Source organism: Penicillium taxi (assembly GCF_028828555.1).
Source record: "Penicillium taxi strain IBT 34144 chromosome Unknown utg000004l_segment0_segment0, whole genome shotgun sequence".
In the NCBI taxonomy this organism is placed as follows: domain Eukaryota; kingdom Fungi; phylum Ascomycota; class Eurotiomycetes; order Eurotiales; family Aspergillaceae; genus Penicillium; species Penicillium taxi.
In genome coordinates, this window is record NW_026643206.1 from 6,234,231 (window position 1) to 6,249,485 (window position 15,255).

At 48.2% G+C, this 15,255-nt stretch overlaps 4 protein-coding genes across 4 annotated transcripts; 1 reads left to right on the forward strand and 3 right to left on the reverse strand.

Annotated features, from left to right (window-relative positions):
- Positions 1–542: 542 nt before the first annotated feature.
- On the forward strand, positions 543–3,038 carry N7495_007221 (uncharacterized protein; the record flags this gene model as incomplete). Its single annotated transcript, XM_057209872.1, has 1 exon — positions 543–3,038. One exon carries the CDS (start codon positions 543–545, stop codon positions 3,036–3,038), a length of 2,496 nt encoding a protein of 831 aa, XP_057063646.1.
- A 1,157-nt stretch (positions 3,039–4,195) lies between these two features.
- Positions 4,196–5,491, reverse strand: N7495_007222 (NADPH:quinone oxidoreductase family protein; the record flags this gene model as incomplete). The annotated part of the gene is made up of 3 exons (XM_057209873.1): positions 4,196–4,221; positions 4,336–5,110; positions 5,183–5,491. 3 exons carry the CDS (start codon positions 5,489–5,491, stop codon positions 4,196–4,198), a joined length of 1,110 nt encoding a protein of 369 aa, XP_057063647.1.
- Positions 5,492–6,041: 550 nt separating this feature from the next.
- On the reverse strand, positions 6,042–7,151 carry N7495_007223 (Clr5 domain-containing protein; the record flags this gene model as incomplete). Its single annotated transcript, XM_057209874.1, has 2 exons — positions 6,042–6,972; positions 7,024–7,151. The coding sequence occupies 2 exons, from the start codon at positions 7,149–7,151 to the stop codon at positions 6,042–6,044; spliced, it is 1,059 nt and encodes a 352-aa protein (XP_057063648.1).
- Positions 7,152–10,194: 3,043 nt separating this feature from the next.
- Positions 10,195–15,006, reverse strand: swr1 (putative SNF2 family helicase/ATPase (Swr1); the record flags this gene model as incomplete). The annotated part of the gene is made up of 1 exon (XM_057209875.1): positions 10,195–15,006. The coding sequence occupies one exon, from the start codon at positions 15,004–15,006 to the stop codon at positions 10,195–10,197; it is 4,812 nt and encodes a 1,603-aa protein (XP_057063649.1).
- Positions 15,007–15,255: the final 249 nt, after the last annotated feature.

Genomic DNA, 15,255 nt, shown 5'->3' on the forward strand with positions numbered 1-15,255 from the left:
AGGAGTAGATCGATAGATCTTAAGGTAGACGTTGACATTCAATGCCAAGCGGGGCTGTGCGGGAAAGAACCATGGATTCAATTGTTGATGTTATTCGTTATTTCATAGTTGTCACTTACTATACCTAGTTTGTATACCTAGTTTGTATACCTAGTTAGTAAATTATAGGATAGGATTAACATTTCCAATCCGACTACCAATCCGAATGTCCCGATTATAATTAGCACAGACTAGTACAGAAATAGATTTAGTCTCAACAGAACAGTAGTAAATAGAATTGAATTCCAAGGTTGAGTTGAATTAGACTAATCTTTAAATTGATGGAATCGGGTCTGCTTTATCTGATTCCTTCTTCTGACCTGTCAGATCTCGATTAAGTAAAATCGGAAGACAAAGCGCAGTTTCAGATTTGACGTGCATAAGGACCAGCACAGCGTGATTTTCAATTTTCCCCCTCTGCGCAACCTTTGTCTCTCTTCATCCCCTTTCCTTTGTTTTTCTTTTCGTCTTTCTCTCTCTCTCTCCGTCATTCATTCTCAACCATGTCGACGGATCGGTCTCGCCATAAAAGGAGATCATCCTTCTCCGAACAGATTCAGCGCATGCTCAACCTCGATCGATCGGATAAGGTAGTCAATCCTCCACCCACGGCCCCACTCTGTGAGACCCTCATTAACCAGAAGGAACAGCAGAGCGTCACAAGTGACTTGGATCCGCCTCTGTCCCCCCAGGCGCAATCCAAAGATGTTTCTGTTTCTCGTGGTTCTTGCGATAAATTTGAATTAGTAACGGGTCATGCTCCCGGAGAATCACTCAACGAGACAGGTCCCAACTCGGTCATTTCTCCCTCATTGACCTCTCGTATGCCGTCTCTTGGTACTCCAGACTCTAGTCCTTCGGTTCATCCGACTATTCCCAAGAATGAAGACGCTATTCAGATGGAGAAAGCTCAAAATGCAAAGATCGACAAGATCTGTTCTTCTCCAACCTGGAAGGAGAAGGAGGAAAAGAAGAAGGAAAAAAAAGACAAGAAAGATAGGAAGGATAGGAAGAACAACAAGGAAAAGAGTGAGAAAAAAGAGACTAGCCGCAGTGAGCGACGTGCCACCAAACGCCTCGAAGCCGAGCGCAAGGAATTGGAGAAACGCCTGCTTCAGCTAGAGGAAGCCCAAACTCGACTAGACAAAGGCGCTGTTGAAAGGGGTCCGAATCGACTAGTCAAGAAGCAACCATATGGCAGCTCCAGTAGGGATTCCAGTGTCGGCACCGAGAAGAGACGTCGCTCGTCAAGTTTCTCTGACTTCTTCTCAAGATCCCGACGGGGATCCCGAGGTAGCTCCGTGGCTGGCGATAGTGAGACGGAGAGCTCGCAGCCTCATTCGTCTGAAAAGGGTCCTCCTCGTCCACCTACTATACCTCTGGGGCTGCCTGAACGCTTCGGCGCTGCGGTCACTCGAGAGCTAGCGACCAAGCATGGAAACATTCTAAATGCTTCCCACCAAGTCCAAGCTTCTCGTGCGCCAGGGTCGCCAGTAGCTCACTCAATTCACTCAACCCTCAAGTCAGACGACTTGCGCGAGAATTGGAGGGCGGCTGAGGCATGGCAGCAAAAGCGCGATAGCCTGGGTACTGCGAGCGACACTTCGCACATACCAGAAATGCAGTTGAATGGCCAGCCTGTGTCAGATGACGATGATTCTCGATCCTACGTTGAATCAGATGATCCCAAGAGAGATCTTGACAGGGAGGTATTCACTGCCACGCTCAAACACGTCGGCAAACCAATTAAACCAGACAACAAACGAAGCAATATTCCAATCAATTCATCCAGTTTGCAGCAAAGTGTAGCTAACCGGTCGTCTATTGCCTTCACAGCCAACGGCAATATGCAGAAGGGAAACAAGCCAATTCGTCATTCCATTGCAAACGATATCCCGATGGCGGCTTTATGGGGCCATTCCACGGCGTCCAAGGAGAACAAAGCGGCTCCAAAAGGCCCAAAGCCATTCCCTAATAACAGCGCGCCCAGATTGCTTCAGACAAAGGCTTACAAGTCGTCTCCGCTGGCGATGAACCCGAATAAGATAGACCCGCAGACAGCATCGATCCCACTTTGTGCTTATGAGTCGATCATTCCACAGCCATTACGCCTTTCCCAGTCGCTCCTGCGTGGCAGTGGCGCCCAAAGTGTAGCAACTCAACCCAGCACGGCTATTCGAGTGGAGGAGCCTTCTAAGCGCCCAGCGACCCCGTTGAGACACCCGGGTCGAACCAGTAGTGAGAGTGCGAGATCTGGGGCAGGTACAACCGTCTCTCAGAGTGCCACAGACCGAAATCGTCAAATTGCTGGAAGTAAAGATGCTACCCAAAGCGTGAGTAAGCCAGAACACAAACGAGGGCACTCTTTTTCTTCTGAGGGATCGAGCTACGATACTGCGGATGAAGAGGTGCATGCACCCGCCAGCATCGATGCACCCGCCAGCATCGACGCACCCAAAAAACAGGAACCTGTCCAGTCTACACCACAGGCCCCCATTTCAAAAGCAAGAAGCCCACCACACCTTGAAATCCAAAGTGTGCCAAACAAGCCATCTCCGGCCCTGGGAGGGGCTTTGGGCTTGTGGAGAAGAAAGACCAGACAGAAGGTGAAGCCCATGCAAATGAACCAAGTCATTGGGAAACTGTTTGTCATATGCTGTCAATGCAAATACTGGCACGACCTGCCATCAGAGGTGTATGCCAAACTTGCCACTTCTGAGCACCTCCCTTCTGAATCACGATTGGGAAGAGCTTTCTCTCGAAGAAACAATGTGCGAAAGCCGATTCTCCCTTCGGACCCGAATGAGTCTCGACGAGTTCCTATACCCCGACGACTGCAGTTCACCGATCAACCAGACACCACTCCAAAGGGTCCAATTCCGGCCGATGCAACGCCTGCCATTCCCAGACCTCAGTGCTGCTGGTGTGGACATGGCATGAGCAAGATCTGCTGCCAAGGATGGACGACGACGGTCCAGATGCGCGAGAGACATCATTAGCCCAGGCTGCCGCACCTTAGCGCATAATATTAGACCATTTGCAATGATTAATCGAGCGTTTAGTCTTATATGTATGCCATGGTGACGATATGGACGACGATATGGATAACGAGGATATTATTAAGGTGGTTTTCGTTTATTTTCTGGGTTCTTTCTGTCTGATCTGTGACTTGCTTCAGTATCCTTACAGGAGCTTGCTATGATAATTACACATTCATTCATTATTATCCTATCATAAAAGTTAGCTTGCTTGACCAGTAAAGTAAATCCCAAACGAGCCGCCACCCCAGAACACCATAATAAACTCGAGAAAATTGAACATCATATTTCAACAACCACCAGTTGAAATGATTTCAAATCTTGAATTTGGATTATTTGTAGTTAATTAAATAAATACATAGAAAGAAGGAATAGGAAATGATCGAGTAGAGTGTACTTAAAGCTAAAATAGATAAATTACACTGTAATCTATAATACCACCATCATATATTTATTTAATTTAGTTCAAATGAACTGATTCTTTGTGAATACTCTTATCGTTATTCCTCACTGAATATATAAATTATATCAGGGTTATGGTTGTTGAGATGTGATATTCAATTTTTTCGAGTTTACTATGGTGTTCTGGGGTGGCGGCTCGTTTGGGATTTACTTTATTTTGTCCGAAGTAGTTAGTTTAACTTGGCTGATGCTGACTAAGAGTTAAGCGAGACCGCGTTTAGCCTCAACTAGATTTTCATCCCTTCGTCTCACCACCAACAATGGCCAGAATTTAATGTTGATTCCGTGCCCAAAATGAGCTTGATGATTGCTCAAATCACTGAAAAGATACTAATGAACTAACAACAGGGCCACCACCATCAAAAGAGTGCCAGCACTCCCACACGAGTGGAAATTTACAAACCGCAACTCTGCCATCCAGCTGTTCCAGTCCCAAAAGGACTTTCTACGGGCCCTTCTCGGAGGACGGTTTACACAGTGTCGCGTCTTGTGGCCGTGTATAACTGGAGCTGGATCGCAAGCCTGGGATTTCTCCTTTCACGAGGGGGTCTCTCGGGTCATTTATTTTTGAGTTGCTAGAGCAAATCAAGGGCCTTCATAGTTCATGTTATACTTGCTCGACTCTTCTGAATTCTCTTCTTAAGATTTGGTCTTCTTTACCAGAGCATGACTCCTTGCGCACCTACATTCAAATTTATATATAGCACATCAATTAGCACTCAACACGTTGTGTTTCTCTCTACCTCTTTATCTATCATCTAGAGCTTACTACTAATACTGGTACTACTACTATTACTACTACTTCTCTTCTCCTCCTTCACATTCACAACAACCTTCCCCCACGTCTCCCTCCCCCCAAGTGCCTTTAAAGCAGCCGGAACACTCTCCAACCCAACAAAGCTCTCATCCGAAAACGTAGTGCCCCGGAACTTACCACGTCTAACCAACTCAAAGATCCCCTCCCAAACAGTCCGCACAGTCTCAGTCTCAAAACGCGCATACTGCCCCCAATGAATCCCGACCAGACTCACATTCTTCAACAACACCCGGTTCAGCGCAACCTTCTCAATCTTCCCAGCCGCAAACCCAATAACCAGCAGTCTAGCATTCCACCCCACACACTTAAGACTAGCCTCGATCATCCCAACAGGGTCATACACGATATCAACGCCAGAAACCCCATTTCCGCTCCGATGCTTAGCACACAGCGCCTTCACTTCATCCGCCCAGTTTGTAGCCGTGTAGTCGATGACATAGTCCGCACCAAACAGGGCCGCTATCTCGCGCTTTCGCGCCGTCCCGGCCGTCGCGATCACTGTTGCTCCAAACGCTTTGGCGATTTGCACTGCGGCGAGCCCGACGCCGCCGGCAGCTGCGTGCACGAGCACCCAGTCGCCGGCTTTTATGGATGCGCGGTGCACGAGGGCGCCGTAGGAGGTTGGTGCTGTTACGAAGAGGCCGGCTGCGGAGGCGAAGGTCCAGTCTGTTGGAATTGGGAGGAGGACTGATTCTGGTGCTAGGACGTGGGTTGCGTATGCGCCTTGTGTGGCGCCGAAGACGCGGTCGCCGACCTTGGGATTGTTAGGAATATACAAATTGATAGGTGGATTTAGATATAATTTTGATCTTGTTAATGGATTTACCTTGTAGCGCGCGCTTGTAGATGCCGTCGGGATGGCAGCGATTGTACCCGCGAACTCGGCGCCGCCGATCCACGGGAGTGGGGGTTGGTTTTGATATTTGCCTTGGATTTGGAGGATGTCGAAGAAGTTTGTGCCGGCTGAGTGTATCTCTATCAGGTATTTATCAGGTGATGGGCTTGGTGTTGGTACGGATGAGACCTTGAGGTCTAGAGGGCCCTGTGACGTAGATGTGAGTTTCTTTTTTGTCTTTGTTTTACGGGTCCTGCGGGGACTGACCTGGACGTATTCGCTGACTTGGATGGCGCGCATTTTGAGTTGATTGAATTAGGATGTGGTTTAATTGATGGGAAGATTTCGAGATTCTGGGGTTTAAAATATGAGTATTGAATATTGAGCTTTCCCCGCAAATGCCGAGGTCCAATTTCGGATAACTTGACAACTTGGCAGCTTACCTACGTAGTACATAATGGGGAATCAAGGTTGAAGATTTGGGAGGAAAGGTTATATATAGAAAACATCAGCCTTATATACAGATTATATACAGATATGCATGCACTCAGGTATCAACAGACAAGAAACAGAAAGAACCGCTGAATCAACGCCAGTAAGAAACGTCCCAACACCAAGATATGTATGTTGTACAAAAGATCTGTTCTGGGACAGATAACCCATGTCCAGTGGTAACAAAAAAAAAGATATTAAAGAACAACACATGGACGATATGAGAGAAAAAAAGGAAATTGGTATCACAAGTAGTCAGACAGATCCCTTCAAAAGTGGATTCCACTTGAATTTGGGTGTGGAAAGCCCGGAATGCATTGGCATGGCATTGGCATGGCATTGGTCGGAAATTATTTCTTTAGCCCATGTATGGAGCCATAGGGGCACATATTATAGGCTGTGGTGCCATCTGGGTATTTTGCATTGAGACGATGTGGCCATGGCCTTGATATGGAAGGTGCTTACGGGACGGCTCAGGTCGAGTATATTCATACTGGCCTGCTGTCTTCCAGAAATTAGGGTGGTACTCTGGGGCTTCAGAGCCGTAGTGATTGAATGCGGGGGAGTAGACTCCCGGAGCTGGAGCATGTGCTCCCATGGGCATGTGGTCGCGGTAGGTAGTTGGTGGGATCAGGGGTGCAGAGTGAGGGACACCTGCGGGAGGAGTGGCAGGCTCGAAGGGCATATGATACCATGGGCTGTGCATGGGAGGGTTGAGACCCACTTCAGAGACGCGTTGAGGCCACTGTTGCGCCATAGTAGAAACCATTGCAGGCGCTGAGGTTGAGCCTGAGCCAGGGCTGGGGATTCCAGAGATAGGTGAAAGAGGGTAAGCTCCATATGTGGGAGTTGGGGCAGCGGTAGTGTTCAGGAGAAGACCCTCGCTCACGGGGGATGTGTGAGTGGAGTGCTCAAAGGATGGTGAGCCTGATATGTTAGAGTGAGAGAAGGTGTGTACACCATGTCTAGTGCTCATGTGAGGGCTTGGAGTCAACTGTTGGCTTGGAAGTGTGGTGTTCCACTTTGGATGATGATGTTGATGTTGATTATGCTCTGGTTGTGACTGCAATTCAAGAGGAGCATAGACTGAGTGTGCTGACCAGTCTGAGTGAGCGATAGATGTCTCTCTTGCCACTGGAGATGGTCTATAATGACGAGGAGATGATGGAGATGCCTTGATATCCTTTTCTGAGTCTACATCTTCGATGGATTCCTGAGTCTTCTTGCGTGCTTGACGAGATGGTTTAGTCACGCGCCACTTCTTCAACCGACTTCGCAGTTGGGTTTCGCTAGGAAGATGTTAAGAAGAAGCAAAGATGGAAGGTAAGAAGTAAGCTCACCTAGGGTTGAAGTTGTCGGAACGAATCTGCTTGATGACTTGCTTGAGAGGCCACTCCTCCTCCATATACAACTTGGCGATCAACGCCTTCTTCTTCTCCCACACGTCTGAAGAGATTGAGGTTTTCATTATGGAAAATAATGCACGGATGGAATGGAAGTAGAGGAGGAGAACCCCTGTTATAATATTAAAAAAAATGGGGAAATTAACGAGGAGTGAAAGAGTAAATTTCCTTGGATCTGGGATGGGAACTCTCCACTTTCTACCCAGACCGTCGGTTTCTGTCAACGTCCACTTTTCCCTTTTTGCACTTTCCACTTCCCACCTTTCCCAGTTCCACTTTTCTACTTTTTTACTTTCTTACTGGTATCAGTGTCAAGTCGATCCTTTCCTGAGTGGATCATTTGGCTTATGAGATAGTGGTCAAAGGCAAACAAAAAAGGGACATATCTCTAGTACTCCAGAAGTTGGCTGATCGTTATTTATGAAGAAATTACTAGGCAATTATGATATCAATACAAGATTGTCGATTCCAACAAGATGATCCGAATATCGAAGTATCAACGAATATCCAGGTCCAGGTACACATGATCTTCCCCTATATCCCATCGGGTCAACTAGCCCAAGATGGTAAAAGTCCGATGTATCTCACAGGGTCCCAAGCTGATCCGGCCCGGGCGTCACGAGTGGATATTGGATTGTACCTCCACTGGGGCCATCGATGATACAATAAGGAGCACACACTGAGTTCCTGATGCTTTTTCTTTTCTTTTTTAAACGACCGTTGAACGTTTCAAACTTTCACATCACAATAGGAGAAATGGGATTGGACTGGGGAACTTATCTCAGGGGGGGACCGAAAACGAAAACGAAAAAAATAAACATTTGCAACCCTTGGAACCATTATCAGTCTTGCAATTCTACTGAGAACCTTACCGACAATGAGCCGACACAATAGGAGAAGCCGGGTAACGAAAAGAGTCTCATTATCCAATAGTGGGCCAGTAGTTCGTGGGAGGGCCAATTGATCTGGCTTGGATCATGATCTGCCGTCCTCAATAGTGGATTAGGTGGATCTACAAGAGCTTCTCCGCCATTCCCATTCCATTACTCCGCCGGTCACCAGTACCTGGATTGAACGTTAAAGGGGGAACTATATTTGTACGATGAAACGTGTCAACAGAAGTAAAACCGAACGTGCTCGAGTCGTTCGCCACGAGGTTATCAGCACATGTTCTATCGACCCCATTGATATGGAAACATGTCAGTTGTTGTATTTGTTCAAGCCAAGGTTATGCCGGAGCCGCGCTAAAAGTCTCTAGGCTCGGTATATTGAGCCTAAGTCTCATTTGCCATAGTCTTTCTTTCTTTCTTTTTTTTTTTTTTTTTCAATAGGGGATCGGCGATCTCAATCGTTCCGATCTCCCAAGCATCTCCGATTATCTTCAGACTCTGACGATGCTATATTTGTCCACATGATGAAGTCTAATACTGGAGAGGTTCTAAGAAGGTCTATATCTGTTTATAGCCCTTTTCGCACATATAACTTCTCAAATTAACACGGATGTTGTCTGAAAATATCCTTATTGTTTGATATTAAGTATAATCCAAGTGGGATCTCCAGATCAGCGGATGGATCTACGGAGTACACGGATATAATAGTTAGTGGATATGATTTGCCACATGAACCCGTGGGATTATGGGATTTTGGACACAATTCCCGATCGTATTTGCCATTTCCCAGTATCCACTTCGTATCACACCATCGTATACCCGTCGTATTCCGTCGGAGTACTTTCTAGGGCTATATTTTTTTAATACCGAGCTTTCTCTGGTGGCAATGATTCTTCGAGCCTTACAATATTGTCATTGCAATAACCATAATCATTACAATCCATAGATCACTCCCGTCTACCTAGTTTCGTACCTAAGTATAAGCCTACTCTATTCACTATTCCGTATCTGTTCAACTCTGAAACTCTTACGCAGCCCCACAGCCTTGTTCTGACGATAAAATAGAGTACGAATAAGGAGTAATTAATCAATAATAGGCCAAAGCTTAGTGGCAAAGATCCCAATGGCTGAAGGTACCCGAAAGATCGTCATTAGATAGATTAGCGACTAGATGATACCGGAGGTAGGGTTATACGGAGATAAAAGCAGGGAGTATCCCGGAGTCGTGCCGTAAGCCCTAGGGAAATACGATCTATGGATCCACCAGACTAAAGAGGTAGTCTGTACGTAGGTGGTGTAGAGTGTGCGGGGGCAATTTATCGGGATTTGTCAGAGATAGTTAGGTAGAAAGAATGCGGAATTAGTATATCCGTACCAGGACTTACTTCCTCTTTTTCCCCTCTGAACCATGGGTTTACTTCTAAGTAGAGTTTCAGCTGTTCGGTGAACTTGAAGTGGAGTTGATGGACCAGAGAGGATCATAGGTTAACTTAAAAAAGTTATAGTTAACTACCTACACGCTAAATATAATCGACTAGGCCCAGATACTACGATTACTACTATATTTGGATTGGTTTCCAAGGTTGAGACTACCAGACTAGGGCTATATCTGGTTAGTCCACTCGAAGCTATCACTCGGATCTCGTGGATCTATCGAAAATTCGGGATATCTGCTATGTACAACGGGGAAGGTGGTTAATCAAGGTCAGATGACTTGTAGTTAATTGTCAACACAGTTCGCTTTAGAAGGTTTCCAAGCCCCGTCTTTTCCTTCCTTCTTCTTTCTATTCTTCGGAATACTCCACTATTTGCCACACTAGGAAACTAGTAGAAAACATAGGCTCCAACGTTGGAGAGAAAGGGGTGTGTGAAGATGAAAGGGGAATAATATTGTGTAGTAAGACATGAAAATAAAAGTAGAAAGTGGTTTTAAAAAAAAGAAAACAACTGAAACGCTCAAATGGGCTTTCGTTCCGAGTCAAAAGCAATACCCATCCCTCCTCCCTAGGATCTTCCGGAATAATAAATCATGAGACATGAGACATGGAGAAATGAGACAATACAACACAGGTGAAGTTGTGAAATGACAAGGAAGATGGTGGATCCACACGGGATCAATAAAAATAGTGACAAGACAAGATTTCTTCCCATCTCGGAGAAAAAGACTGAAAATCTAAAACGAGCCAAATTGTTGGACAGGTTGACAGATTTGCACAGATCAGCGGCGCCGTTTCAGATTATGCTCTTTGCCCTTCTTGGACCTTTTCTTGCTCTTATCCATGGGCGGGACCACAGGCTCGTCACGCATGTTCCACCACATGAATCGGAGGATGTAGTCGTCAATGTCACCCAGAGCCTCGGCATTATCTCTAGGTCCAGGTCCAGGTCCAGGTCCAGGCCGTGAGCCATCGTCGGCAGCCAACGGAGTCCCAATTTGGGCCGGGGTTCCATGAGAGGTACGATCGTCAAAATCGCCATCGTCGGCGTGCTGTAATTCCTTCTCCGCATTCTTAGCCGCATCAATGTCTTCCTTATCCTCGGCCTGCTCGAACCCGCGTGTGCCACCCACGCGGTTGCCAAGGACACGGTCCATGGCTGCACTGGCCTCATCCTTTCCATCCCGCTCGTCTGTCTCGATAGGATCCTGCGTGTCAAGTTTCGTAAAGTAGTCCGTGGTGAACTCGCCCTCTTGGATGATCACGTCATCAAGCATCCGTTTCTGATTGGCTTTGCGCAGGATGTTGGATTCAATCGTGTACTCTGACACAAATCGGTAGATGTGTACATCACGGGTCTGTCCGATTCGGTGGCAACGGTCCTGACACTGTTTATCCATGGCCGGATTCCAGTCCAAATCGTAGAAAATAACAGTGTCCGCTCCAGTCAAATTGATGCCTAGACCACCCGAACGACTAGACAGGATGAATGCCAGAATGCGGGGGTCGCTGTTGAACCGCTCTGTCAGCATCTGTCGTGCCTCAACCTTAGTGGTTCCATCGAGTCGGAGGTAGCGGTGTCCATGAATGTTGAGGAACTGCTCCAGGATATCAAGCATCTTGGTCATCTGCGTGAAGATTAGGGCCCGGTGACCGCCGGCCTTCAGGTCCCGCAGAAGCTTATCGAGCCGCTGAAGCTTGCCGCAATCATACTGTAACAAACGTCTGTCAGGAAAGGCAATAGAGAGCCGCATCCGTGCCTCATGGAAGGGGTCGTAGGGCTGTTCCTTGGCCGTGTTTGTCAGCAGCCGTGTTTCCACTGGCGTCAATGCGGCCTCAGTCATGCCAGAGGCGACGACAGCTGGAGTGACGCAGGCAAATCGTTGGACGAATCCGTCCATCTCGAGTGAACGCTCCTCGACGGTGAGAATGATGGCTGCCAGAACGGAGGACCGGGTCATTAGCCACTCGGCCATGTCTCTCTTTCGAAGCGGCGCGTTTGTGAGCGCATGCATCTTGCTAGTACCAGCTCTCATGAATTCGAACAGGCTGCTACCATACACAGGTCGGCGACCATGGCGCTTGGACTCAAAGTACAGACACCGCTCCAGTTCAGCCATTCTTCTTTTTCGGCACACATTCTCCAGAGATGTGAGGATAGTCTCCATTGAAGATCCGTCAAAGGTCATTTTCCAGTTGGTTCGGTTGTACTGAAGCTCACGAAGAGTCTTAAAGGGCCCAAATGCCATTAGCCGGATGCTGTCGTCTGCCAAGCGTTTGGAGATATCCTCTCGTGAAACGGGAGCTAGGTTGAGGAAATCTAGATCGACCTTGGCGAGGGGATGATCGAAAAGCAGTCTACGGCGCACAAGACTCTCCTTCACATTGTAATCTGTCACAACCGATCGTGGCATGGCAAATGAGGTGGAGATCGGCCTGGTTTCGAACAGGTCGGGATGGTTGCAGACCTTGCGTAATTGCATCAGACAGTGGATAATGGAGAGGAAGTTGCCGGAAGCAAGAGTCTCCTTAGTCTGGGCCATCGACATAAAGCCATCGTAGAGGTATCGCTGCCGCTTGGACAGGCGACAGTAGACCACATGCTCGTACTTTCCGGGCATCTGTTTCTCCACATCGGCCTTCAGTCGACGGAGAATATAGGGACGCAGAACGGTATGTAGCTTGGTAACCACCTTCTTGGCCTCGTCATCCATTGTCTCTCTTCCATGCTCCAGGATCTGTTCTACCGGTCGCCGGAACCATTCAGAGAAATCTCTCAGGTCAGCGAACCCTTCGATACCATTGTTCCCCTCGCCGTCAGTCGGCATCAAAAAGAAGAGTAGAGACCACAGCTCAGTCAGGTTGTTCTGGAGAGGGGTACCGGTCAGGAGAAGACGGGCGCGAGTGCGGAAGGTGAGGAGAGCCTGCCACCTCTGCGAGCGAAAGTTTTTGATATTATGAGCCTCATCAAGAACCATGTAATGCCAGCTCCTACGCTTGAGGGAAATTTGATCTTGTAGGGCGAGTTGGTAAGAAGTGATCAGGACATTCCATGAGTTATCATCGGTCCAGCCTTTTCGTTTTATCTTGCGCTCTTCCTGATTACCGTAGTATGTCATAATCTTGAAACCAGGGCACCATTTTTTGAATTCCATTTCCCAGTTGAGGATGACACTGGTGGGAACAACCACCAAATGAGGACCCCATACACCATGATCCACGGCAAGGTGGGCGAGTAGAGCAATAGTCTGAATGGTCTTACCAAGACCCATTTCATCTGCCAGGATACCGTTGATATGATTTTTGTAAAGGCCAGCAAGCCAATCCAATCCGTAATGTTGATACTCTCGCAGTGTACCACGTAGGAGATGTGGGATTTGAGTCTGCAGGCCGGGGCCAGGTGAATGACTTGTCTGTAGGGCGTTCTCCACCGGAGGTTCAAATGAAGAGACAGACTCAGGCTCTGATGGCTTGGTCGCAAAGGTTCCTGGGGACGGCTCACTAGAGATGTCCTCGGTAGGTCGAATTTCTATGCCCGGTGCCGCTGAAGCTGAACCGTCAGCGATAGAGGGCACGTCACCCATTGGAGTATCGATCATATCGATATCTTCAGAATCACCAGGGGTGAGTTGGGCGGCTTCAGATTCCTCTTCAATTTCCATAGGTGTGGCTTCAGTCGACGTTCCAGGGACGGATAGACCGTCGGGGAAGAGAGAAAGTCGGTCGGGTTCTTCGTCCTCATCATTGTCATTGTCTTCTTTTTCGCTCTGCAATTCCAGTGCTGGCGCTTTGTATTCATAGTCGTCGTCGTCAGTTGAATCCTCTTCTGCCTCTCGATTTGCTTTCTTTGTCGAGAAGAAAGCGAGCAGTCCATTTCTTTCATTATCAGAGTCCTCATCTTCCTCATCTTCCTCATCACCCATATCACTCTCCATGTCCGTTGATTGGTCGCTGCCATCCTCTAATGGAGCATCCACCGGCGTTGCCATGGAATCAGCTTCGCTTTCGAAGACTGATGTGGTTACGACCGACATCTGATCTTGGTCAGGTGTAACTTCGGGAATATTAGAGTATTTTAGTCGAAGCTCCTCCGCAGTTAATGCAGCATCATCATCTGCATTGCCCTCTTCGTCGGAGTCGGACTCAGATGTTGACATATTGCTTCCGTCGGATGCGTTCGACGAGTAGTCTGTCTCTCCATCGTCGTCACTCGAGGATGGAGCATCACTAGGCATTTCACCAAGAACCTCGGATCGACGCTTCTCAAAAAGCAGTGTCGACTTTTTTATTGCGCGATCCAGAGCCTGCTGGTCTTGCACCTTCCGTTCCTCCTCCCATTGAGCAAGGCGTACCTTGTCAATTTCTGCACGTGCCGAGTCGAACATCCTCTGGAGATCCTTGGCCAGCTGCTTGCGCTTCCCGCGCAATTCCTCCTGCTGCTCCCGAAGAAGGTCCTCTGGGTTCTTATGGCGTTTCCGATGGGCCTCTGCACACCACTGTGCGCACAATTTGGCCATCTGCCTATGACGTTTGTGCTCCTTCTCCATAAGCTTACAGAAGTATAGCGCGTGGGCCACCAGATGATCCTGATGCGAGTACTGTGGATCTGGCTCTTCCTGAACATCCTCTATGTAGGCCGAGCAGACTTCCGAGCTTAAGGGCCCGCCAGGTTCCACTGCATTCAAGACTTCATTTCGTCTCTGGGCCTCCCGGAGAGCCTCTTCGGAAGAGATGATTTCAGGTGCATCTTCTTTATCTATCCATTCCCGGAATGACGAGTATCTTTTGCTGGACACGTGTCCAGGATGTCGAATCGGTAGATCGGGCTTCTTGACTTTAATTTTGAGTCGCTGAACAACCACTTTGCATTCACCCACATGCACCTCCGCATTTGAATTTGTGTTCTCGAAATTATCGGCCGTGGGGGATGATGTTGAAATGGATTGACGGTCACGAAGTTGACGAGGGCTGGCACCGGCCAGGCTGGACCGAGGACGATTCGCTGTAGCGGAGCTTCGAGGTCTCTTGTGCGATTGAGGAGGTTTTGGTGATTGGGAAATCCGTTGTTGTTTAACAGGCATGCTCTTGGTATTACTCACCCTGGGTGAACTATTTGTAGCCTTGCTACCTGACTTTCCATTGACATCAACACGCAACTGCGTGACAGCCAGCGGAGATGACGTGGCCGGCTTAGCATCATTACCCAATGGAGTGTGTGCCGCACGAGTCTGTCGCTTTTCAGATTGTGGTTGAAGGACTGTAGGAACTAGATTCGTTCGCGAAGAACGGCGCCGTCCCTCATCAAGGAACGAAGTCGGTCCTTCAACACCAATCTTCTTCCAAGGTGGCGAAGGTGGACGCGGTTTTGCGCGATTCGAAGGCGTCGTAGGCGTAGAATCTGTAATCCGTCGCTTCTTCGATGGTGGTCCGTCCACCTCGCTAGCTCCATCGTGTTGGAGCTCGGGAGGGGGAATGTCTTCGAGACTGGAATCGAGTGGTGGTTCTAAAGCAGACGGTTCAATCGGAGATAGTTCGGTGAGAGGGGTTACGCGTTCATCTTGCAGTGATGGGTCATCGGGGCTGCCGTTTTGCATGACTCCGAGCCGCAGACGACAGGGGCCGTTTTAACGGTTGACCCCAGTTATTCCAACAACAACACAGCCTAGGTAGGTAGTTTTACAATCAACACGTAGATGATGTCAAGTTAGAATGCCATGCGAAGTTTGGCATGCTTATCGGCAAAGTAGCGTGGTTGAGGATGAAAAAACAAGCTCGATGTGGGAATACGTGAGAGAGTGATTTTTCTGTCGGGATGGTGACCTGTAATAAGCGCGCCTTGGTGC